Genomic DNA, 24302 nt, shown 5'->3' with positions numbered 1-24302 from the left:
CCTGGGTAACGATTGTAAACAAAACAACAGCTTGATCCATGAGCTCCCAGCATCCCCCAAGGCGCGTGATTCAAAAGTTTTCACCTAGTGGGCCTATAACTATTTTTCCGCGAATTTAAAAAAAAAAAAAATTTTTGTCGACGTACCATACGTTGGTTCGGCACCCGACAGACAATTTTCGTCGACGTACCATACGTCCAATCGGCATTAAAGGGTTAATAAGTAAATGTTGTATATAATCCTTGTCATGTATACAAGCATTGTTTATTTTAATCGTTTTTCAGCCTGGAAAATGTATCGAGTGATACAAAACGTTGGCATTTTAATAAAACGGATATAAACAGAATGCCGTTCCATGAACTCCAAATGGTCTATAAATTTATATACATATAACTGAATGTAAAAACCACAGTGACTGCCTCTGGAGGAGAAGTAAGGGCACTGTAGCTGGGACGAGAATGCTAACAGTTGCCATGTAAATGAAGTTCAGATTTTAAATATTTTTTAAGGTGATTAGAGAAACATCAACAGTGATAAAATGATAAAATATTTTTTCATATGTACTGTTATAACGTGTGATAATCATAGTCAACTAAATTTATAATAAAGTGTGATAATCATAGTCAACTAAATTTATAATAAAATAGGGTACAGTAAATCAGACAAAGCAAAAAATATGGCTACCATCCTCCTTGATCTGTTTGAACTTGCTGGATTTGTTTCTTTGTTGTTTTGTATGTTTATGGTAAAATAATTTATATTTTTATTAACCCTCTGGTGACCCGATGACGCGAAACCGCGTCAATAAAGTTTTTGTTGTAAGTGAAGGATTATTGTAGGCCCATGTATTGACTAGTAAGTAACCTGTAGGATTCATTTTTCAGCTAGATACAATGACAGTTAGGTTTTAGACTAACGACCAGAAATTTATGGAACAATGAAAACTCATTAATGTTTAATATTATCTTTTTTTTTTTTAGAAGACTACTTTTCATAACGGGTCTCGGATAGGGTTGGCGACTTCTGTCAGACTACATGTGTATGAGAGAGTTGACTTGGAGTTGTCTCTGATGCCAGATGATGAAGACTTTTCATGTCCTCTCTTACTGTGTGCTGATCCAACTTCACCGATCAGGTGAGTGAGTACAATATGTACCAACATTTTAAGTTAGCCCTCCCTTTCTTTGGTTTTACAATGGAGGAGTTAAGTATGTATACTGCATTCATGGTTAGGCAGTGTTTTTGAAAGAATAATGTTCTGAATAATTCTTTTTGTATTTGATAGATATAATAAGACTCAATTATACCAGTAGGAGTAGAGAGAGTCACTTGGTTTTTCTGTGATGGCTGATTTCATGTTAAGGAGTCTTATTTTAGTTTTTTTTTTTTTTTCTTCTTCATGAAAAGTTGTTTGATCTAGATTGCATTGAGCCAATTCCACCAGAGATGTCAAATAACCAAATCAGGCTGTTAGCCGGGCATCCTCGTCAATAAAAAAAAAGCAAAGTATTAATATAATTTGGTTTTAGGCCTCCCACGTGACCCAGTTTTGCCATTTAGGTATTGTGGGGCAACAAAACTATAAAATCTATTTATCACAAACCTATTTCTTATTTCTTTGAATTGCTGTTTTTGCAGTATGCGTAGAATACGTACCAGACTCTTTCCTAGAAGAAAGAAATGAGGCATTGTTCTTCCACAGAAGTTAATGGATTCGTGTGTTTCTCTCCCTGGTTTTTAGTAGTTAGCAGTCTCATTTTGTGTCAGTCTTTTGATGTCATTCAAAAGTGTTAAAGACTGGAGGTTTTCATAATGCCATTTTTTTGTGTTTTTATTCTGCCCTTTGCTTTGTTTTTAATTGCAATTTCATGTAAATTTAAGTACTTTTCTTATTCTCATTGCTGATACTTACTAGCACTTGGTTAGCTAGATAGCTGCAATTGTTGGGTCAGTAACTAGTTGTTTCTGGTGCTAATGTTGAATAGTAAATCTAGTTTAAGGTTATTATTTGGCTTTGTTTGAGTTTGTGTGTATTTAAAGTGAGTGGTTTTAGTTCCCTAACTGTATTTGTCTTCAGCAGGATTTTGTTGCGTTTTTCCCCTATTTATTGTGTATTTCCTAGTTTGGTGAACCACCTTTGATTAGTCTTGTATTTATATATATTAATCAGTTATTATGTTAAATGTAAGTGTGAGTTTTTCCTACTGTTGCTTCTTTAAAACCTTTTTACTCTTTCCCTAGTATTAGCAGTTATGAATGTATGACTTGAACCATAGTTGGATGGTCTTGTTTGTCAGTTTTTCATAAGTTGTATTTTAACAGAGATCTTTCACATTTTTATATCCATTTCATTCCATTCTTATCTTCTAAGTAAGCGTATCATTTACTTTTTCCCGAAGTATATAGTATTTAGTTTTTTTCTACCTTTTCTTTTTCTTGCACAATTAATGCAGGTTTTAATCATGTTTTATATAAGTAACTTAACAAGTAATTACTACATAGCTATAGTTTCAACTTGTACGATGTCAATTGTTTCTGCCAGCATGTGACTGAGGTTCAGTTGTGAGATGTCAGTTTGTTTTGGAATTCTATCGCATATTGGTTGATGGCTCTCCCAATTCATGAAGTATTTTTGCATATGGTAGCCTTCGGCATGGTTAGCAAATGTTAGGTTTTAATTTTGAGACTTGATTTTCATGGATTTAAGACTTTCTTCAAGTTTGGAGACAATTTTTCCCTGTTTAAAACTTTTTGGATAGTTAACTTGTTTGAACATTAGTATGTCAAACTCAAGTTCAGCTCAGCTAGCATTCATTATTGCAGCAAAGACTGCCGTACAAGATTAACTAAAGCTGGTTACGACTCAAATGCACTTTGTACTGGCTATAAGGAGCTAGTTTGTTCTGTAGATTTGTTATGTAACAAGTGTAGAGACTGGGATAGCAAGAAGTGGGTGTTAAAGTCACATTTAGAAAACCTGGAATAGGGCAGGCCAAAACAGGCAGCTTCTAGAGCCGATAGCAAGACTTTAGTTAGTCAGGACTTTACTACTTAGTCTCGTAGTGATGTAGATGTTCTTTTATCTCTACTCCTCTTCCTATTGTGTCTCCCATTCCCAGTCCTTCAGCTGTATCACCTTCTCTTTTACCTGGCTCCCACGCTTGCGAACCCGACCCCATCTTAAGTCTCGATCAAGGTTTGACCGTAAGTTGGTCCAATAGTGAGTACTCTGGCCTAGTTAGGGGTATCTTTTAGAGTCCTAATGGACAAAATTAATGACAATAGTGCCAGTGAAGTGTTAGCGGAGGAGGTGGCTGCTTGTTCTGCTGATTGTCATAGACATAGGTCTCATACTCCCCTATACCTGGGAGGAATCATACTGGAAACCCAAGGAAGGTCTGTGCAGTCTGCCTACTGGTGGTCACCCCCTCAGTCGAGCTCGTTGTTACATCCCAGGTTGGGACAGACAACCATTGGAAAGGTGTCTATATGAAAGTGTGTCATCTGTACCCTAGAACGGGGCCATCCAGTCAAGCAAAGAGGATCCAGTGGCATTTTGTTGATGAGTTTTGGCCATTGAACAGGCCTGCTGTCGATGCAGTCCGCACCTCTCCAGTGCCCAGCAAAAAGTTCAGAGAACCTTCTTGCAGCCCATGACCTTCCTGCAGTTCTGGGACAGCCCAGAACTTTTCACTTTTGAGCGCCCTAATAGAGAATGATAGTGCAATGCTCCCAAACGCTCTTCGTTTTGTAAATGCCCTTTGTTGTCCAAACGTCAATCATCTTTTGAGTGCCAGTCTACTGGTTATGAGTGCCCAGCAGCATTTGAGCGCCCATCAGCGCCCGAGAGCTCAGTAGCACCTGAGCGCCCAACAGCGCCCAAGCGCCCAGCAGCAGTCAAACATCTAGTTTGTGCCAATTCCAGTCCGTGTGATGCAAGCTGCCAAGCGCCTGGCACCAGCCTCTTTGCACCCATCTCCTCCTTGTCAGACTCCTGCCTCAGGTCCTTCTGCGCCTGTAGCTTATGATCCATTGTTGGTGTCTTACATTAGTTAAGGCTTCTTCTGACTTAGGAATAAGATGTGAACCAGAACACTACTCCCTTGGCTTATGCAGCCTTGCTGAGGCATTTCCTGCAAAGCTTTTCAGAATTTTCCATTCCAGTGGCTTGGCTTCAACTGCTTGCGCTTTCTTAATGAGTAATAAGCCTGTTGACACTTCAAAGCTCCCCCCAAGATAGTACTTTCTTCCTCTGCAAGAAAACCTTGAATGAGATTGAGGGTTGGCTCTCAGACAAGCGAGAGCCAGGGAAGCCCTCTTTCAGTTTTCCTCCTCGAGAGGCATATGTCCTATGCCACAGGGGAAGCTCCCTCCTTGGGAGCTGCTGCCTCCTCACCGGGGGGACTGCTCTGGGCTCATTGATTTATCTGAGGTCAGCCTTTTGTCTGCAAAGGTGATGTTCTCTTCTATAGACTGGGATCACCTTTTCAAGAATATTTTCAAGGTCTTTAAGGTCTTGAGCTCCTTAGACTGGTCAGTTGGGGCTCTAGCATAGAAAATTCAAGATTGCTCTTTGTTACCCGAAGATTTTGCAGCAGACTGGCTTAGTGTCCTTTTGTGTACAGATAAGGGCGTTAAAGATGGCTCTTAGGAGTTGGCCTCTCTCTTTGGTATGGGGGTCCTTGGGAAGGGAGAGCTTTGGTGTTTGCACACCACCAAGGATATTACTTCTTCACAGAAGTGTGCTCTGCTCTTCTCACCTCTAGACCACCTTCATTTTTTCCCACAGTCCACCGTCAACGAGATCACTTCGGACCTCCAAAAGAAGTCTACACAGGACCTCATGGTCTTGTCAGCTAGATGCCATAAGGAATTGGCCACCTTTGGTGCCAAGTTCGTCTCCTCTTCAACCTCATCCCTTTCGTAGCAGCAGGCAAAGGGCCCAGCCTAGACCTTGGGCAAATGTCTGATTCTCAGTTCATCCTTTTAAGTCCTCCTCCTCCAAGTCTTCCTTGTGGAAGTGAAGAGTCTGTCCTCTGTGTGCCAGTAAGGGCCAGATTCCTCCATTTTTAGGAAAGATGGATGGAGCACAAAGAGAGCAGAACTATAGATCGTGAAATTCTGAGGGAGGGCTACTCCATCCCATTCAGGGAGAAACCACCCTTAGGCAATACTCCCATAGTATGGACTGCCTACTCAGTGGGTTCAGAGAGGTATTCAGCCCTCTCGGAAGATTACAAGTCATCGTGGGCTTGAGACGTGTTCTAGACGTCTGCTCCTGAATGACATTGTCCAGAAGACTGAAATTCAGAATGGAAACAAACCAGAGTCCTGTCTTCCATTCTCTAGGGCAATTGGATGACAACCATTGATATGCACGATGCATACTTCCACATCCCCATACTTCCAGACTCTGGGAAGAACCTCAGATTCATTTTCCGAGAAAGTGTCTTAGAGTTTTGAGCCCTGTGCTTTGTCCTCTCGTCAGCTCCTCAAGTCTTCATTCTAGTTCTTGGCCCCCTCGCAAAGTGGCTCCATCTTATGGAAATCAATAACATTCTCTATGTTGTGCCCTTTTTAAGGTAGAGTTTTTGAGTGTATGTTCGTTTACCTGCTTCTTTCTTCTTGATGATTCGTTCTGCAGTCTGGTTCTATGTTCAACTTTAGGCTTCTTAATGTTAGTTCTGGATTGGTAATCTTAATTGACTTGGTCTCTCAGGAGAAGTTTGAATGAGATGAATGGCAGAGTTTCTTTCTTTACTGTTGCAAAGAATACAAGTTACAACTACAAAGCTTGATAAATCTACTTTTTTGGACCCTGGCAATATTTCTACTTCTTTACTGAACGATGGCTGCCAGTCCTCTCTGTCTTCTTCTGGCATTCTGAAATTCAGCCATCCTCGGTTCGAATTCGCCACCATCTCCTTAGGTGGTGTAGGTTCTGGTTCTCTGCCCAACTGGATTCTTGATTCGTGGAGCGGTCTTTCCTTATCTTTTCCCCATCCCCTTTTAGGTGGGGTTAACATGTTAATTCCTTCTTTTCCAGGAGGAGTCAGTAATTCGACATGTTAATACCTCCTCCTGGAGGTGGAGCTGCATTCTCGATAGAAGCTTAGTAAGTTTGGTGCGTGACCACAGATTTTAATTGCGATAGTGTTATGGTCCAACTTCCTGTGACTAAGGTTTGTTGATCAAATTCTGTTTCACACACCAAAGCTCAATTCTCTCTCTCTCTCTTGTTATTTTCACTGTACTTTTATTATTCTCTCTCTCTCTCTGTTTTTATGCTACCCTATCTACTATTCTTTCTTATAGCTATCATTTCATCTATTTGGACAATTGCTCCTTTGATTCCCTTTGGAAGATAAGTGCATGGAGGACATTTGGAACACCTTTCTCTTTGCCCAAGAATTAGGACTACATACTAATCAACAAGTAAAAATCCCAGCTGACTCCGAAACAGGAGATACTATATGTGGGGATGACAATAAACTCTGAGTTTTAAGGCTTTTCTGTCCCCCAAGAGAGTAGGCTCCTGCCTGCAGACAGTGACCGAATTCCTTTCTCTCCAATCCTACTCAGCCAACAAATGGATGAGCCTTCTGGGAACTCTGGGTTCCATAGAGCAGTTTGTCACTGTGGGAAGACTACATGAGTGCTGCAATTCTTTCTGGGAGCCAGCTGTGACAAGAGAGCGCATCCAGACACGTTAGGACGACTTGTGATGATGGAAGTCCAAAAGCAGACCTAGACTTCTGCTCAGATGTGTCAGACCTAGGTTGGGGAGCTCTGCTAGGTAACAAGGAAATTTCCAGGATATGGCCCCTGGAACAAAGAAAGTGGCACATCAGCATTAAGGAATTAACAGTGATTCATCTTGTATAAAGAAGCAGGGAGGGATTCACTCTTTCTCCCTCTGTGAAGCAGCGAGGTCCCTCCTTCTCTGGGCAGACCAGAATCATCACGAGGTTCAGCCAGGGCAAACTGAACATTTTAGCCGACAAAGTGAGCAGTCAAAAACAGGTCGTCCCCATAGAATGGACCCGGGATTCACTAGTTTGCTGAGATGCATGGAAACTGTGGGGAAAACTGACCCTGGACCTCTTCACAGCCTCCAGGAATCATTGTCTTCTGTTGTTCTGTTTGCCAGACCCCGGGCTCTCTAGCATGGGTGACAGGTGCCAGGCTACAGGACTGTCAAACAAAGACCTGTATGCAATCCTACTGTTGGGGCTCATCGGAAGCAAGACCGAGGTTGATGACCTAAAGTTGAAATATTAAAGTAGGCAGCTATAAGTGTTTTAGTTTAAGGGGTACAAGGTACGCATATGGAAGTTATAAGCCTATTATGAGCATTTTTAAAGGGGATTTTTGCATTTCCTCTGTAGGTTCTGGAACCTATTCTGTTATTGGGTTATTAGCTGGAAGGGTCAGAAGTACATATGTATATATTTTTAAGGGAAAAGTGTTTAAGAGGACTGAAATGATATTAGTAATATCATTTCAAAGATTAATACATTAATAGGATAATAGTTTAACATATACTTGATGTAGGATGCTAGTTTAAGGTATACATTTGGTATTTGAACTTTCAAAATAGGCAGTTATGAGCATTTTTAATGGGATTTTGGGCGTTTGCTGATACATTAGCAGATAAACATGCCTATAAGAATGGTTTCTTACTATTTTGAGAAAGGTTTTCCTGTAGGCTTGTGCAGACATCTCAGAGGAGTAGGTTGATTAAGTAAGAGTGATTGGGGATGAGATCAGAGCCCTCGTAACTTGACAGTTTTTAGATGAATACTGAAAGTTCCACGTTGGACAAGTGGATTTCGCACTCGGCTACTAATCCGGTGGTCCGAAGTTCAATTCTCGGCTTGGCCAACGCGGAACCAGAGGAATTTATTTCTGGTGATAGAAATTCATTTCTTCATATAATGTGGTTCAGATCCCACAATAAGCTGTAGGTCCCATTGCTAGGTAACCAATTGGTTCCTAGTCACGTAAAAAAAATATTTAATCCTTCGGGCCAGCCCTAGGAGAGCTGTTAATCAGCTCAGTGTTCTGGTAAAACTAAGATATACTTAACTTTTTAGAGGAATACTGAAGTTCCTCATTGGACAAGTTGGTTGCGTTCTCATCTACTGATTTGGTCGCGAGAGTTTGTGCCCCGCTCTGCCAATGTGGAATCAGAGGAATTTATTTTGGGTGATTTGAAACTGATTTCTCAATATAATGTAATTCGGATCCCACAATAAGCTGTAGGTCCCGTTGCTAAGTAACCAGTTGGTTCCTAGCCACGCAAAAATATCTAAGCCGTTGGGCCAGCCCTAGGAGAGCTGTCAATCATCTCAGTGGTCTGGTTAAACTAAGATATACAGTACTTAACTTAAGAGGAATACTGAGACTTCAGTCATTATTTGTGCAGATATTTGCAGGTGTAGTGAACCTTTGGCACTTTAGTTATGGTAAGACAGCTCTCCTAGGGCTGGCCTGAAGGATTAGATATTTTTATGTGGCAAGGAACCAATTTGTCACCTAGCAGTGGGACCCACAGCTTATTGTGGGATCCGAACCACATTATATCAAGAAATTCCTCTGGTTCCTTGTTGGCCGAACCGAGAATCAAACTTTGGACCACCAGATTGGTAGCCGAGTGCAAAAACCACTCATCCAATGAGGGACAGGTTAGTTGAGCTGTACATCTATTTTATGATTTGGAAAAGTATAAACTTTCTGCTGTACATATGGATTGTTACTCTTAAGTCAACCCCATAAGAATTTTGTGGACCCTGGGTTTCTGAACTATTCTGTTCCCTAGCACTCCTGTTGCTCCATGAAATCTATGCAAACCCTCAGACTCTCATTGCTCAACCTTCAACCTGAATTGCAATTTGTTCTCTACATGGTTGAATTTATTTAATCCTAAGTATGCTGTTAATTGTAATAGATTAAAATCATGTTTTTCTCAGTGGGAATTGTACAGTTTTTATAACCAATGTTTTTCACACAGCTATCAATTATATGCTAATTGTTCCTTTCCACTTCTCTTTATCTGTCAGATTTAATCTATTTGAAACAATTAGGATAGCCACTGTTTACTGAAGTCTTGAAGACTACTGGTTGTGTGTAGGGATGTTCAGGCCATGAATGAGGGCTCTAAATTATTGATGGGTGTATGTGAAATAATTTGTGGTATATAAAAATTTGATGATAATTGTAAAACTAGACTAGTGTAGTAGTGCATTATAGTATGAGTTAGTGAAGGTGGTATGGGTAACAAATCAAACTGTAGGCCTATGTAATAAACATGACTTATTTAAGATTTTGTTGTAACTCCTAAAATAAAATATACCACAAGGTTATACATATAGAAAATGGAATTATCATAAGCATTGCAGTATAGTACAAAATTACTGTGAATTGCAGTAATAGACAAGCGTGATAGAATTCATGTGTCTGTATATTACCAATTTTGTGCTTGGATTTTTTGTTCCAAATGTTGACTTCTATGCCAACATATACAATACATATGTACATGTGCAGTGGTGATTTTTAAATTGCATATTTTTAAAATTTAGCTTGGCAAATGTTGCTAAAAATGTGAGGTGCTAGATCTTGTTCCTTTTGAAGTACAGTTTAAGTTTTAAGTTTTGTAGTTTATCAAGTTCATGAGCTTTTTTTTTGCTTGATGTTACAGATACTGGGTTTGCCATGAAGCTGGAGTCCATGGTGTGACATTTCCTCTTGTGGAATATCTTTTACGTCATGTTGAAGTGGCAGAAGGTTGGTGTGATTCTCTCTCACTCTAGAATAGAAAAATAAAGAAATTAGGGAATTTAACGTGGTTCATAATCACAAGTTAATATTACAGTATTTACCTTTCACATAAGAGGGAGCATGCAAATGTATATAAAGAGGATAAATAATAACTTGGCAGATAAATTTGCTACATTTTACAGGGGTTGTACAGAAAAATATGTTGTAAGGTAACTGGTAATGAATGAGGACTTGTTCATTGGAATTACAAGCCTATTAGTTTGAATAATATTATGCTTGTTTATACTGTTTTGTGTTGAAGATAAACTAGATTATTAGCAGATTTGTGCTGGTGTTTTTGTGTACTTGATACACATTTATCATTGAAGGACCTCTTTAGGAAACACTAGTTTTTTAAATTAATCTTACCTCTCAATTATAGTAGCTGAAATTCCTTCGTCAGGCGAGAGGACGATAGTGTGCGAAAACTAAAAAATTAATAGGATTATTTAGTTTTAACTATCTATTGACCCCTCCCTTTTTTTTTTTTTTTTTTGCTGTCAGCCCTTTAGGACATATTGAGTGTTATGTTACTCTTTTGTTAACAATTACATAATTTTCTGAATTTTGGTATAATGGCTTGTCTTGGTTTTTGTCATTGTATAGGATGTCATCCAAAGAGAATAAAGTCAAATTACTTCATGTCTGTAAGGTAAGAGTATATATAACTGACGTTACTGTTCAGTTTATGATGATCACAATGTGTGTGAAATGTAGGAGCAAGGAGTGTTCTTTTAACAATCGCTGTTATTAGTATATTGTTTGGTCAAATGAAGTAATGGATGTTTTATTTCAAGTAGAAGCATATAAGAATAGGAAAATACAGAAAAAAGATTCTAACACCAGGACAGGCAGTGAGGTTAGATGTAAGTGTGTCTCAACTTTTACAGTCTGTCAGATAACAGCCCTTTCTGTTCTCTGTTTTCCTAGTACAGTAATATCCCAAACTTATGCGAGGTTAGGTTCCAGACCCCCTCGTGGAAAGGGAATTTTTCCGTAAGTTTGGCACAGTCTCTAAAATTGATAATAAATGCTTACTTCCAGAGTTTGAACATTAAATACGACCATAATCATGCTCCCTGAATATTAAGCTAACTTTTTAATGAAAGTAAAGTTACTGTAATTTCATTTAGAAGGTAGCTTAATACATTACCCTTAAAAACAGAAATAAATGGTTGATAAAAATATAGGAGTGTGTAAAGATTACATACTTACTGTAGTATATTTCTCTCTTCTTTCCCCCTTCCAACCAACAATCTGATTTTAAAAATCATGTCAACCACTTTTAAGAAAGTCCTCTTTATTCTGTCTCTTTCTCTTTGTTCTGATATTCCTTTTCATGGACAAAGAGTGCTTTTTATTTGGACTAATACAACTTTTAGTTATGTTACTAACTATGAGAGAGGGAGATTAAAGTTACTGTAGTTTCATTTAAAAGTTAGTCCAGTACATTACCCTTAAAAAAGAAGTAGTATATGGTTTATAAGAATAGAGGAATGTGTGAAGATGAGAGAGAGAGAGAGAGAGAGAATTACATAAAAATCATTGATGCTAATCTGGCAACACTCTTCCTCCTGTCATATTACTTGACAGATTTGACAACTCTGGACTTCGAGCTTCTGGTGGAGTTAAAAAGAAAGATGAGGGAAAGAATTCTTTATACGCATCATTTTGTCATTACAGTTATATTATTGTTATTGTTATTTAGAAATACTATTAATAAACATATACAGTTGAATCTCTTAAAACCGGCATTCTATGGTCCCCGGGAACTCCTGTGGTATGGCTTGATTTTAAACAAGCCGCCATTAGTTCGATGCGCCACCCCATGTATTGTTTACAACTTCAAGACAGCAAAAATGATGTCATATATCCTTTGTTTTTATGAAAATAGTTATAAGTAACAAAAATAAGTGAAGTCAAATATGTTTTTTATATAAACCTTAAAGGAATAAATATATATTTTCAAGTATTCCACTTGAGAAGGCTCTACCAAGCCAAAACTTTTAATCAAAACAATGAGATGCTTGTCATGCATGAATTCCTTACTGTGTGTGGGCTTGAGAGACTTGATACAATTTTGATCATTTCTTTTATGTGACTGGTGTATTTACATATTTGGTATGTCACCCATGAGATCATATGATGCTAGAGGTAAGAAGTGCAAACTTAAATATTTATCGATGCTAGAAGATCTGTTTTTCATTAGCGAATAGTTTAGTGTTCATTTTCCTCATTAGATGGCGGTGTGCTTTGTTTACATTTTGACGGGGACAATCAAATGCACTGTGATTGCCGAAATTCATTCATTATTTTTTTCATCTCACTATCCTCTACAATTGACATAAATGACGAAGAAACTAATAGCAATTAATTATGAAGATACAAAATTTAGGATATGAAAGTTGCTGATAACAATGTGCAGATTCTGAGAAGTTTAGTGCTGTAGTTGACTTACGATTAAGCTAACTTGGGAAGATAGGCTAAATATGTTAAATAAAGTACATACAATATTTTAAAGAAAATTATATAGTACGTATAAAGTTATAAAATTATTAAAATATATAAGTAATATGATAAAAAGCATGTAGCCAAGTAGTAGGCTAAGTCGGAAACTAGGCTATTTGTATGTGGAATTACCTTGCAAGACTTATGTTTACCTAGAGGCTTTATATTTTAGGGATATATTCTACATTCCGGGATTTTCTGTGGTCCGGCAGTGGCCTGGTCCCAAGGTTTCCGGATTTAAGAGGTTGGACTGTAGTAGATGTACGTACCATAAAAATTCTTTCATCTCAGTAAGAGAGATAGAGAAGACTTGTTTTTACTTTAAAAGTGAAATGGAAAGGTTATTTCTTTAAAATACTATCACAGCGTTACACTTGTAGAGATTCTTCTCTATTTTGCAAATAGTGGCTTTTTCCGTGCTACTTAAACAGGCTAGTAGGGCGCCTATAGAGGTCATGGTCAAATACAGGGTCAAAATTGATGTATATATTTGAATTTTACAGATAAACTATGATACCATAGTCATCAAAGTCATTAACGATTCTCTCTCTCTCTCTCTCTCTCTCTCTCTCTCTCTCTCTCTCTCTCTCTCTCTCTCTCTCTCGCTCTCTTCTCTCTCTCTCTCTCTCTCTCTCTCTCTCTCTCTCTCTCTCTCTCTCTCTCTCTCTCTTTTTCTTAAAGCGGGCTTTCGTCTGGAGCTGCCAGACATCCTTGGGCTGGGAAGCTGAGGGTGGACTGATCTTGGTGCGGTGTATTTCCTCCTTATATCTGTGGTTGACAGCAGGGGGTCTGCCCCATGCTTGTCTCCTATTGGCTGGTGGCGGTGAGTCTTCATTTTCATTGGTTGCCTGAGCCCGGTCTCAAGCCACTTTCTTCGAGCCGATGGTTGCGTTGCAGCATATCCTGCAGCCGCCTGGACCTCCTGAGCGGCGCCATAACGTTGATGGGCATTGGCTATGCTGTGGGACGTCACGGCTAATTTAATTTCCATCGGCTGCTGGAGTACCTTGGGGGCCGTTGTCTTCCGTGGAGTTGTCGTGATCGGTGGTGTCATTGTTGGTGGCAGGTCCTCTCATACTTGTAGGGAGGAAAAATTCTTCCTGCGTCGTATTCAGTGTAGGTTTTATTTGCACGGGACCTATAGAGAACCAAGGTCTATTATGTATGGAGTTCCAAAGGGCAATCTTTGTAGTCCACTGTTATTTTTAGTGTATACAAGTGATATGGTTGTTGGCCTGGAAAACAAGATTGTTCAGTAGATGATGATACAACAGTGTATGAGAAATGAAGCTGCCCTTAGCCTCAATCATGACATGGGCGAAATCAGGGAATGGTGTAGTCTGTGAGATTTGAGGCCGAACTCCAATAAAATGAAAACACTATTGATTAGTAGATCTTATACAGCTTTCCCACCCCATCCTCTCCTTCAGGTGAATGGAATTTTGCTGAATGAATGTGAAGCTTTTAACTATCAAGGTGTAACTTTAGACTCATTTCTAACTTATGAGAAACTTCTAATGAAGTTTAAGCAAATGCCATACTTAAGTTAGGTATTGTTTAAGGCCTCATATATATTTATTAACAAGTGATAAAATCAGTGGAACCTGTTTTAGTTCATTTTAGTTCATTTTTACTGCCTTTACTGGAATATTGTTCTCCGGTTTGGATGTCTTCTTCTATCAGAGATTTATCTCTTTTAGATAGAGTGGTTCGTGTTGGTAGGTTTCTGTTTCCTAATACATAGGAGCAGTTATGACTTAAATCATTGACAGATGGTCTGTTGTTTGTCACTTGTTCATAAGTTTTATTTCAACACAGATCTTTCACATTCACAATTGATCCCTGATCCCGTTGATTTGCTGAGAGCAGCCAGGTTTGCTGAACAGCAGCACCAATACAGGCAGTCTCCGATTATCAGTGGACTTGGTTAATAGCGATCTGGTTTTATGGAGCTTGTCTGGCGCCATAATATTAGCAATTTATGGTGCCATAACACAGTAAGTTCTGGTGGTGCTGATAACACTGGCCTGCGCTGTTTTCAAGGTCTAACATATAATACCTGATTTCAGGCCAGTTTTTTGCACTGAATCCAAAAATCATGCTCATTTTACTCAATCAGATCAAGTTAATGAAATATTACAAAATATTTTGAATAGCAAGAAGAGTACAGTGGTCCCCTGTATTTGCGTTCTCCGGAGGTCCAACAGCTCTCAAATATATCATGTAATGTGACTGGAGGGGAGGGAGTGTTCTCTCTCTCTCTCTCTCTCTCTCTCTCTCTCTCTCTCTCTCTCTCTCTCTCTCTCTCTCTCTCTCTCTCTCTCTCTCTCTCTCTCTACTGAGATTTGAGGTTTTTATGGTACATGTATGTATAATCTTATGTATTAATATTTTCAAATGATGATAATAATTGTAATTACAAAAATATGTGATAGTATGTTACAGAAATACTACAATAACCTTTCCATTTCACTCTTTCAAAATAAGGATAACTCTCTCTCTCTCTCTCTCTCTCTCTCTCTCTCTCTCTCTCTCTCTCTCTCTCTCTCTCTCTCTCCACATGAGATACGCATGTCATAGTGGTAACTCTCCTCTGTTTGGCATGCAAGTTTATGTATACAGTATATCTTTAAGGGCATTACTACATTTCATGGTGAAATAATAATATACAGTACTAGTTTTCAAATAATATTAAGTTTTAATGAGATTAAACAATAACATTCTCTCTCTCTCTCTCTCTCTCTCTCTCTCTCTCTCTCTCTCTCTCTCTCTCTCTCTCTCTCTCTCTCTCTCTCTCTCTCTCTCTCTCCCCCCATTATTATTCTCTCTGTCTCAGGAATAATTCATAATTTCACTCTTGATGGTCAAATACATGATGTTGCCATTCAATGCTTGCTCTCTCTCTCTCTCTCTCTCTCTCTCTCTCTCTCTCTCTCTCTCTCTCTCTCTCTCTCTCTCTCTCTCTCTCTCTGTTATTGGCTATAGGTATATATTTTTAATGGTAAAATGTTTAAGATGACTTTGAAATATTAATAATATAACCTTAAAGATTAATACAGTAATAGGTTAGTAATTTTAGGTATATTTGAAGTACGTATGATGTTATTGAAGGTATACATTTAGTTTCTGAACTTTCAAGATAGGCAGTTGTAAGCATTTTTAGTGGTGGTTTTAACTATTCACGGATTTTAACTATTCACGGGGGTGTCGGGTGCACATCCCCCCTCAAATACAGGGGGAACACTGTATAATGAACTAAGGAAGCTACTCATGGGTGAATGGTCTCTTCGGGGACTTCCATTTGTGCTGAGCAGACTCCACATCCCTCTTCAGGCACCAGCAGTAGTCGGCCAGAAAGTTGACATTCCATCAGCCTTGATAGCATTCCTCCATAACACTGATAGCTTGGTGAAAGCGCTCACCCTGTTCTTCACTGGTCTCCACAATTCTCTGGAAAAGTCCAGATGAGACCGGAAGAAGTGCATTTTCACTGACTTGCGCACACCAAGTTGGCAGAAATTATCCATTAACACATCAACCACCTTCTGATACTGGGAACTTCTGTTGTTGCCAAGGAAGTTTGCAATTACTGACTTTAGGGACAACCAGGCAGAGAGTTCAGCAGGATTCAGTGCATCATCAAAACCGAGTGCCCAACAGCGATTGATGAAAACTTATTTCCATTATTCAGAAGAACTGCCTTGAGACTTCTGTTAGACGAGTCAATGAAGTCTCCATTCCATTGCATCATACTTCAGACCAAGTAATTCAATCAGGTCAGCAATATTATTGCAGTAGACCAGTGAAGAATTGTCTAAATTCTCTCTCACGTTCCCAATACCAATAGAATGTTGTTCCTGGTGCCAGTAGACGTTTCTGTCAAAGATGAGAACCCAGTAGCTGGGAAGACTCCTTGGAAATGTTCAGGTCATTGAGTTTGGCTTGAGTCAAAGGCACCGATTGGGCGTCCTCTTCTGGCCTGTATGCACCACACTCAGCTGTATGTCATGTCACTAGATTCAGAATCAGAACTAGATTCCATGGTGACCTTTGGCTCGGGAACAGGAAGATTAGGGCCATGGGGGACTGGCTTTATGGCAAAAGGAACATCAGGGTATTGAACATGGTGCTTGTTCTTGCAATTGATGCCTTTTAGATTTGTCATGCATAAGGAGCAGTCAGTAACGGGATCTTTCCCTTCCCTTCCCTTCCCTTCCCTCCACACCATTGGGACACCAATTGGCAAACTCTTCCTTTTCTTGTTCCTCCAATCCCATACGTTCTCTACACATGTTTTGCAGCAGATATGGGGAACAAATGGCTTATCCTGGTCCCCTAGTCTGACTCCAAAGTAAGCTTGATATGCCTTCTTCACAAAATCCATGATTTTTACTTGACAGTCTGGAAGAACCACATGTCCGCAGATGTAAAAGAACTTATTAGGATGGTTTTTACACTTCCAATCCATTTTTATACAAATCTAGACCTGAAAAGTGAAATTAAAAATAATTATTAAAGGTTACCCACGACCTTGTTTTGCAAAAACAAAGCCCATAAATGCTTGAATATTTGCAATATTTTGGAAAAATATGCTGGGATAGAAATAGACTATATCTTTAAAACCAGATCTGACCCAGGAAAATTAACTGTATTTTTGAATTCAGCATGCAAAAAGGGTCCTAAATCAGTTGGAAATCCCTTGAACTTTGTAAAAAAGTTTTGGAACGCAGGTCAGTGTAATAGTTATGGTGCCATAATATCACTAACAGAAGCGCCATTAACTGAATATTGCCGCCATAAGCATGAATAGCAGAGTTTCGGTTAATGCTGAGATTAGAACCCCCACTGATAACCAGTGACTGCCTGTATGCAGTAAATGTGCCTGGCTGCCAAACTCAGTCCCAGAGGTATTGTATTCCTCATGCCGTTGGACTGTGGAACAGCCTCCCAGAGGATGTCATGCAATTGGAACTTCAGAAGTTCAAGTGAAAATGTAATGCATTACAACCCTAATACAATTCTTCTTGAAATTTGATACATTTTTATCTACCATATGTTTCCACGTATAAGATGACCTTTAAATCCTAAAATTCACCCCTAAAAATTGGGGGTCGTCTTATACTACAATTCTAAAAAGCAAACCTTGAATTCTAAGATGTGTATCAGTAGGCTAGCCTCAGTCTCGGCACTATAGCCTAACCACCAACATACACGAAGATTCACTTTATGAAATAAACTAATAATAAAGGTAATAAAACCAGTTTTACCTTACACGGGTATTCTCCTACTTATGATGGGGTTAGGTTCCAAAAAAACCATTGTTTGCTGGAAAAATTGTATCTCGAATATACCCTAGCCTACGCTAGGGTACAAGGCAGCATTGTAGGAACCCTTGCTTTCTGGTTTAGGAATTGATTCTATGGGGGTTTTCATGTTACACAAATGGAGCAGGATACTAATGGGGACAGATTTGAAAGGATTCTTAAATAAAACTCGAGTCTCCTTAACTTAATTTATTAATTTTACAGTATGCCACTTAATCTAATCTTATCCTCTAATACCAACTAGAATCCTAACTTGACCACCTAAGAACCTAAACTTAATTCCTTAATCCTAATATTGCAACGATACTGCATAAACTTTTGATTTTCCTCTTGTCAGCAGCTCCTTCTGCAGAGTGCCTCTGGTTGTTCTTTTCTAGTTCCTGAATGGACATTTCCAGAAGCTCGTGGTTGGTATGGTGTTGGCGTCCCACCTCGGTGGTCGCGAGTTCAACTCTCGGCCATTCCATTGAGGAGTGAGAGATGTGTATTTCTGGTGACAGAAGTTCACTCTCGACGTGGTTTGGAAATCACGTAAAGTCGTTGGTCCTCTTGCTGAATAACCACTGGTTCCATGCAACGTAAAAACACCATACAAACAAACACAAACAAACCAACTCAGCAGCCACAAAATCTGAAGGCCATTGGCCTAGCCAGCATACTACCACTTTGCTGTTGGGCTCAGAAATAAAAGGATCACAACCATCTGGCAAAACTGTCACTCGGCTTCCACCATTGAGTACAGGTGAAGGAGAGCTCCAGCTCTTACTCATTCCCATCTGCCAAACTGCAATGAAAAGGAAAAGAAAAACATGTATATTAAACAATCCCTCACCCACAAGCACAGAAAAAAATCTTTAATCAAATCTTAAAACTTAAAAACTTGTTTAAAAATTGCTTAACCTAATCAACCTAATCAAAACTAACTAAATAATTTAAAGAAGAGAAAAGGTAAGTCACTGTAGAACCACAAGGTATAATACATGTGTTCATGTGTTTCCTGTTCTTTATTGCCAAACCTCATTGGGTATCTAGAATAAAGAGAATGGTTGATAACCTGTAACTTTACCTTGAATTAAGAATTCCTGAAACTATTGCCATGAGAGTGGTGATCATGCTGAAATATTGCCGAGGAAGGCCTAATAATTCCACAGCCAGACCCAACATAATTAGGCAAGTCACCTTGGGGCCACAAAGAATAATACATACATTGGTTTTTGTGTTTATCCTGTGCTTTATTACCATATTTTAATGGGTAGCTGGAATGAAGACAATAGTTAATAACATGTGACTATACTTCGGGCCAATAATTTATTTAAGTAGGGATTCTTTATTAGGAGCTAAGTCATTTCGTCACCTGTCAGTAAGCTCCTTTGAGGATGAACAGTGGCTAAACTATCAAAAAAACTGGTTTTGATGTAGGAAAAACCTATTTTGGGGAGCTGCAGTGAGTCCTCAAACTTTGGTGAACATCTATCATCATACGCTCTGTGATCGCATCTGCACAAGTATAATGAAGGGAAGACTGAGGAAGTTGTTGTAGAATGGGAGATAGAGCCTTCCTGCCCTTAATTCTTTATATTCTATCACTGTGTCCTTAACACTTTTCTGGCCGAGACCAACTAGTATAGAGAATTCTTTGTAATTGGTTGGTATTTCTTATGGAGCCCTGGGGGACCAAAAGTGTAGCTCCTTTGAGGACTTACAGTGACTACCAAAAATAGGTTTTTCACATGTCAAAACATGTTTTTGAAACTTTACAAAACCACAAAGTGGGGAACAAATATATACAGAAGCACACAGTTTCAGTGTGTTCCCTCTTCAGTGTGGAGACATTCTCTTTGCATATATTCAAATAATACATTTTTTATATGATTGTTGTTTGTTCCATTTACAGAAATTGACTTTCCATCTGCTTCTTTCTGTATACAGTGGAACCCTGTATTCGCGGACTTACTTATTCTTGGGTTTCTTCATGTATCATATCTACCCATTATTCGCACTATTGTTCACTGAGAAATACTCTAAATATACTGTATTTTCATATCAATTTCATGACTAAATGCACTTTTTGTGATCAAACTAATTAAATATTCATATATAAGCATTTTTAGAGGGTTATTCTTGTGTTTGAACTAACAAAATAGGCAGTGTTAGGTATTTTTAGTGGTTTTAAGTATTCGTGGGGGCTCTGGTATGCATCCCCGCGAATATGGTTGGTCCACTGTATTCATGATTCTATGTTTTTTAATGTTGTTGTGCTTCCCCTACATTTTGCAGTTTTTTAAGGTGGTCCACAGTACTAATGCTTTTGCATCACACTGGGCAATGTGTGTGTAGTGCCATGCTTTACAGGTCATGCTCTCTGAGAGACTTCCTCTCTAGTATGTATTGATTCTCCTTCTTCTTGAACTCTATGTTGAGTTGCTCACAAGTCTGTGTTCCACCACTCCTCCAGTTTTGACTGCTGTTTTGCTGTTGGTTGGGGTGTCCTTTTAAACTTTATTTCCATATCTGACGTTTGCCTATTATTTTGTGTGTCCTGCTTTTTGACTTTTATATGCTGTTGCCTAATTCTGTGTTCTCTGCCCCAATCCCTAGCTGCAATTGTGTCCTTATGTCAGATTTTTGGCAGCCCCCAAGGAGATCTTTTCTGCCTGTAGCATCATTAAGTGCTACATTATTTTTTACATTTCCAATGTTTTGATGACTTCTAGTGCCCTCTACTGTGCTTGTGTCTTGGCTGTTGCCAGTACAGTTACATTTGATGTTCAGTTTCTTGGTATATTCCCACATGTCTTAGTTTGCAACTTTGTTGGATTCCTGTTCAGTAGTGGAGAGAGTGCCTCCATTTCTTTGACCCCCTCTCCCTTTGTGTCGGATTTTTAGTGCTCAGTCCCCAGCTTTGTCATGTCCTGTGCCACCTGTGAGGAAAGTGCCTCCTTGAGTCCTGCTTGTGATCCAGTTGCCCCTCAGATTATTTTGGCCCATTTCCACAAGGTGTGCGGAGACCCAATTAACGTGGCACCTCAATTTGATGGACAGGTGTGGGCCTGCCCTTTCCATAAGTGGTAAAATCTGTAAAGAGGATTGGCGCATAAATCCTATACAGTGAAGACCTGGATGAACTCAGAGAGAGAGAGAGAGAGAGAGAGAGAGAGAGAGAGAGAGAGAGAGAGAGAGAGAGAGCATAACTTTTTAAAGTCTGTTTGATCATGATTAATGATTAGGACAAAAAGAATTTGTAGCTTATTAATGAGAAGTTATTTTTATGAAAATGGTTAAGTGAAAACTATTGTTTCAGAGGAAGGATTAGATATTGCATTTTATTTAATCAATATGAAATTGTGTAAGTTAGTTGTAAATGTTTATTTTGCACTCAAATCTTATTTTAATGAAGGTTATTTAATTCTCTCTTTGCAGATGTTATGTTTATGACAAGTGACTCACAATGTATAGTTGATCATGTCGTTTGCACACGATCTCTGAGCCCTGCAGCCCCCATGCCAGTTATCGGCTTGGTTATCACTACTTTTAATGTTTTGTATGTACTGCTAGCGTCTGGTGTCATAATAACTTATGCACATCCACCAGCATTCTTTCCACAGTCTTTGGATGTGGAGGCTCCAGAGATAAGCAGTACAGTTTCACCCCTCAAGAAGGTAGGGTTTCTTAGTTCATGGCTTAAGTGCATAACGAGTTTTCCCAGAATACCTTCTATTTTTGGATTCAAAGAAAACAGCAGTTTTTTATTTAAATTTCAGTGACATCTCTCGAGAGTTAGTAAAAAGTTACTGTATATACTCGTGTAACTTACTATCTCGCATATCATGTGACCCCAAAATTTTCACCCTTAAAAAGTGATTTTATCTTGTATCTCACATATCATGCAAGTTAAATTTACGAGACCAAATAACAACAGGCTAAACTTTTCCTCCTATTTATCTATTCCATTTTTTAGTTAGGCTAACCCCTTTTCCTCCATCTCTTTATCCATCCCATCTTCTAGTTAAGTTTAAAAAAGTAAAAGAAATGCCAAAAGTATTGTTAGTAATGCCAAAAGTATTGTTAGTAATATTATACTTGTTGTGTAAATGCATACCCAGAAAGAGCTGATTTGCTGTGAACAACCTAATCCGATAACAACAGCTTTTGATTAAATTTCAACCATCGTACAATAGTAAAAAATTACTGTAGTTATGTTACAAATGACGTTAAGGAGGATAGGACATATATTCTTACATTACTATATCCTTTCCGTTATGGAAAAAAGATCGGCAAGGGCATATACTGTGAAATTTAACCTGAAAGTTTTAGCTAAAGCTGAGGAAAGAATGTTGATCTGCTAATGACTATTATCGTGCATCGGCAACGTGGGTGAAACTTGCAAACATCAGTTTAGTACCATAACTCGACCGTAAACCAAATTGAGAAACGTGTTTTAATCAAAACTATTGGGCATGAAAGAGCACATTTAACTTTTCACTCCAGTAAAAGATAAATACATAAATCTCGTAGTATTCTGATGGGATCAAGTGAAAAATATCGAATGGAATCTGTTGATTTTTGTTTATACAGTAAACATGCCCTCAGCACCATCTACAAATGAAAAAAATAACTAAATTTTGTTCACAAATGGTACGTATCTTTAGTGATATTTCGACTTGAAAACAAATCATATAACATAAAATAACCTTGTCCCATATAAAAGAATATCTTGAGATTCATTTGCGCTAACTAGAAGCAAGAAATTCGCACTGATTTGAGTTCAATACAGCAAAACAAACTTACCTCGCAGTTGCCCTCAGCTGATTTCCAGACCAAAACATGATGCTGTGTTAGTATTTTATAATACAAACAAATAGTAATATAAAAATAAATATAATATTATTGGATGCAGTGAAGTAAAGCATAACGTTTTAAAAGATCCATGGAAAAGATGCATATTCATTGTGTTTGTATTTCATCATATGATACTAATATATGATTATTACATACTCTAATTTTATATCTCGGGGTATGATGTGACCCCCTTAAAATTCAATCCAAAATTAGGTCTTCAAAAGTCGCATGATACACGAGTATATACGGTAGTTTATGTAACTGTTATAAATAAATATCTAAAAGTCATTAAAAAGATAGTTTGTGACTTACAATTATTGCTGCTTATGATTTTTTAAAAAATTTCTTGTGAGGTTCTTGCATAACTTTTGATCTATAAATGTTACATCATAGATATTTTACCCATGAATGGACTTCTAAAGTAAATGCTAGTTTTTCTGTTAGTCATTTTCAGAATGTGAGAAATATTTGACTGCTCATCTTGTATATGGAATCAGGAAGGTAAAATTGTAGACATCCATATCTTGGTTCTGAAAATTACTCTACAGGAATGCTTTGCCAGATCGTTTGTTATGCTAAAATGCCATGTCTTATAAAATCAAATGCTACTGCAAGGATAAGGCAGTTCATGATCCACTGCAACCTACTCTAAAAATTATTTCCTTTTTTTTTGTTGCATTTAGACATTTGTTCTATAAATTTTTCTAACTCAGTTCTTAAACAGCTCTCATCGGGGGCTATTTTATTACTGGAATTTCTTGAAACTAAAATTTATTTATCATAAGCTGGTCTTAGCCTTATGGAGGGATATTTTTAAACTAATCTGTTACATTTGGTTATGGTGTAGGTTAAATGGAGGAATGAAGCCATCATTCTTCTCTCTGTTAAAAATCAACTTTACTAAGGCTGCTCTAGGTTATATTGGTTATAGTTGCCATTGCCACTAACAGCACACAGAGATGAGTTTAAATCCTCCAGAAATTCTTTTGTAATCTTGAACCCATGTGAAAGCGTAACTCAGAATTTAGACATCACCCATTTGCAGTGGTTGCTGTATTCTTCAAAAGGATCCATGATTGTTTCATCAAAATGGATCATCTTTTTTCAGTCTTGTATTGATTCATTTATATAACTAAATATCAAAACGAAAATGGTTGTCACATCATTTGCAATTAATTCATTTGAGGAAAGGGATTGACATTTCATGCAAATGGCCAAGCTGGTCGTGGTATTGCTGCATTTTTAATGAAAGGTAGTCATAGTTTTCCTACATTTTTGTTTTCAGATATCAATGAAATATCTTCAGGAGAGTGTTACAGATCTATAATACTATAATTATTATTGTTTTGAAATATTAGTATCATTCAGTGTACTAGTTCCAATATTAATTTTGATGTACCCTAGAGTGACCTTTACAGTATCCCTCCTTTATCTTTACCACAGACTTCTTTGCCAGGTTCCCATACCTTTGATCCTAATACCATTGCCAGCCTTGAATCTAGGTTCGACAGAGAGTTAGAGTTTTTAGCTAGTTCTGTGATGGAATTAGGTGTTTCTTTTAGATCTTTTGTGGGCAAAATATTGAGTGACAGTGGGTGTGGCTGATCAACCCACCAGTTCTCCTAGACAAAGGTCCCTGTCCTGCTCCCTTGCACCAGGGAGAAGACATTCCAGAGGTCCACAGGAGGCTGGTGGGGCTTGCCCACAGGCAGTTGCTTCCTCTGTCAAACCTGTTGTTCGCTCCCAGTGTCGACAGAGCGCCATCGCAAAAGTGTCTGACAGTGCTGTGTGAGTGTCCTCGGACACGGATGT

General features: G+C 38.4%; 1 protein-coding gene across 1 annotated transcript in view; it reads left to right on the top strand.

Moving 5' to 3' along the window:
* Positions 1-24302, top strand: part of LOC135196925 (nucleoporin 88-like) — a 168359-nt gene that overhangs the window by 93419 nt on the left and 50638 nt on the right. The window contains exons 7-9 of the mRNA XM_064223763.1: positions 981-1135; positions 9701-9786; positions 21072-21310. Coding sequence (XP_064079833.1) covers positions 981-1135; positions 9701-9786; positions 21072-21310 — 480 coding nt within the window. The remainder of the gene's footprint in view (positions 1-980; positions 1136-9700; positions 9787-21071; positions 21311-24302) is intronic.

This window comes from Macrobrachium nipponense, chromosome 18 (genome assembly GCF_015104395.2).
Source record: "Macrobrachium nipponense isolate FS-2020 chromosome 18, ASM1510439v2, whole genome shotgun sequence".
Taxonomy (NCBI): Eukaryota; Metazoa; Arthropoda; class Malacostraca; order Decapoda; family Palaemonidae; genus Macrobrachium; species Macrobrachium nipponense.
The sequence above is the reverse complement of the archived record's forward strand: the minus strand, read 5'-3'. Positions and strand labels throughout refer to the sequence as shown.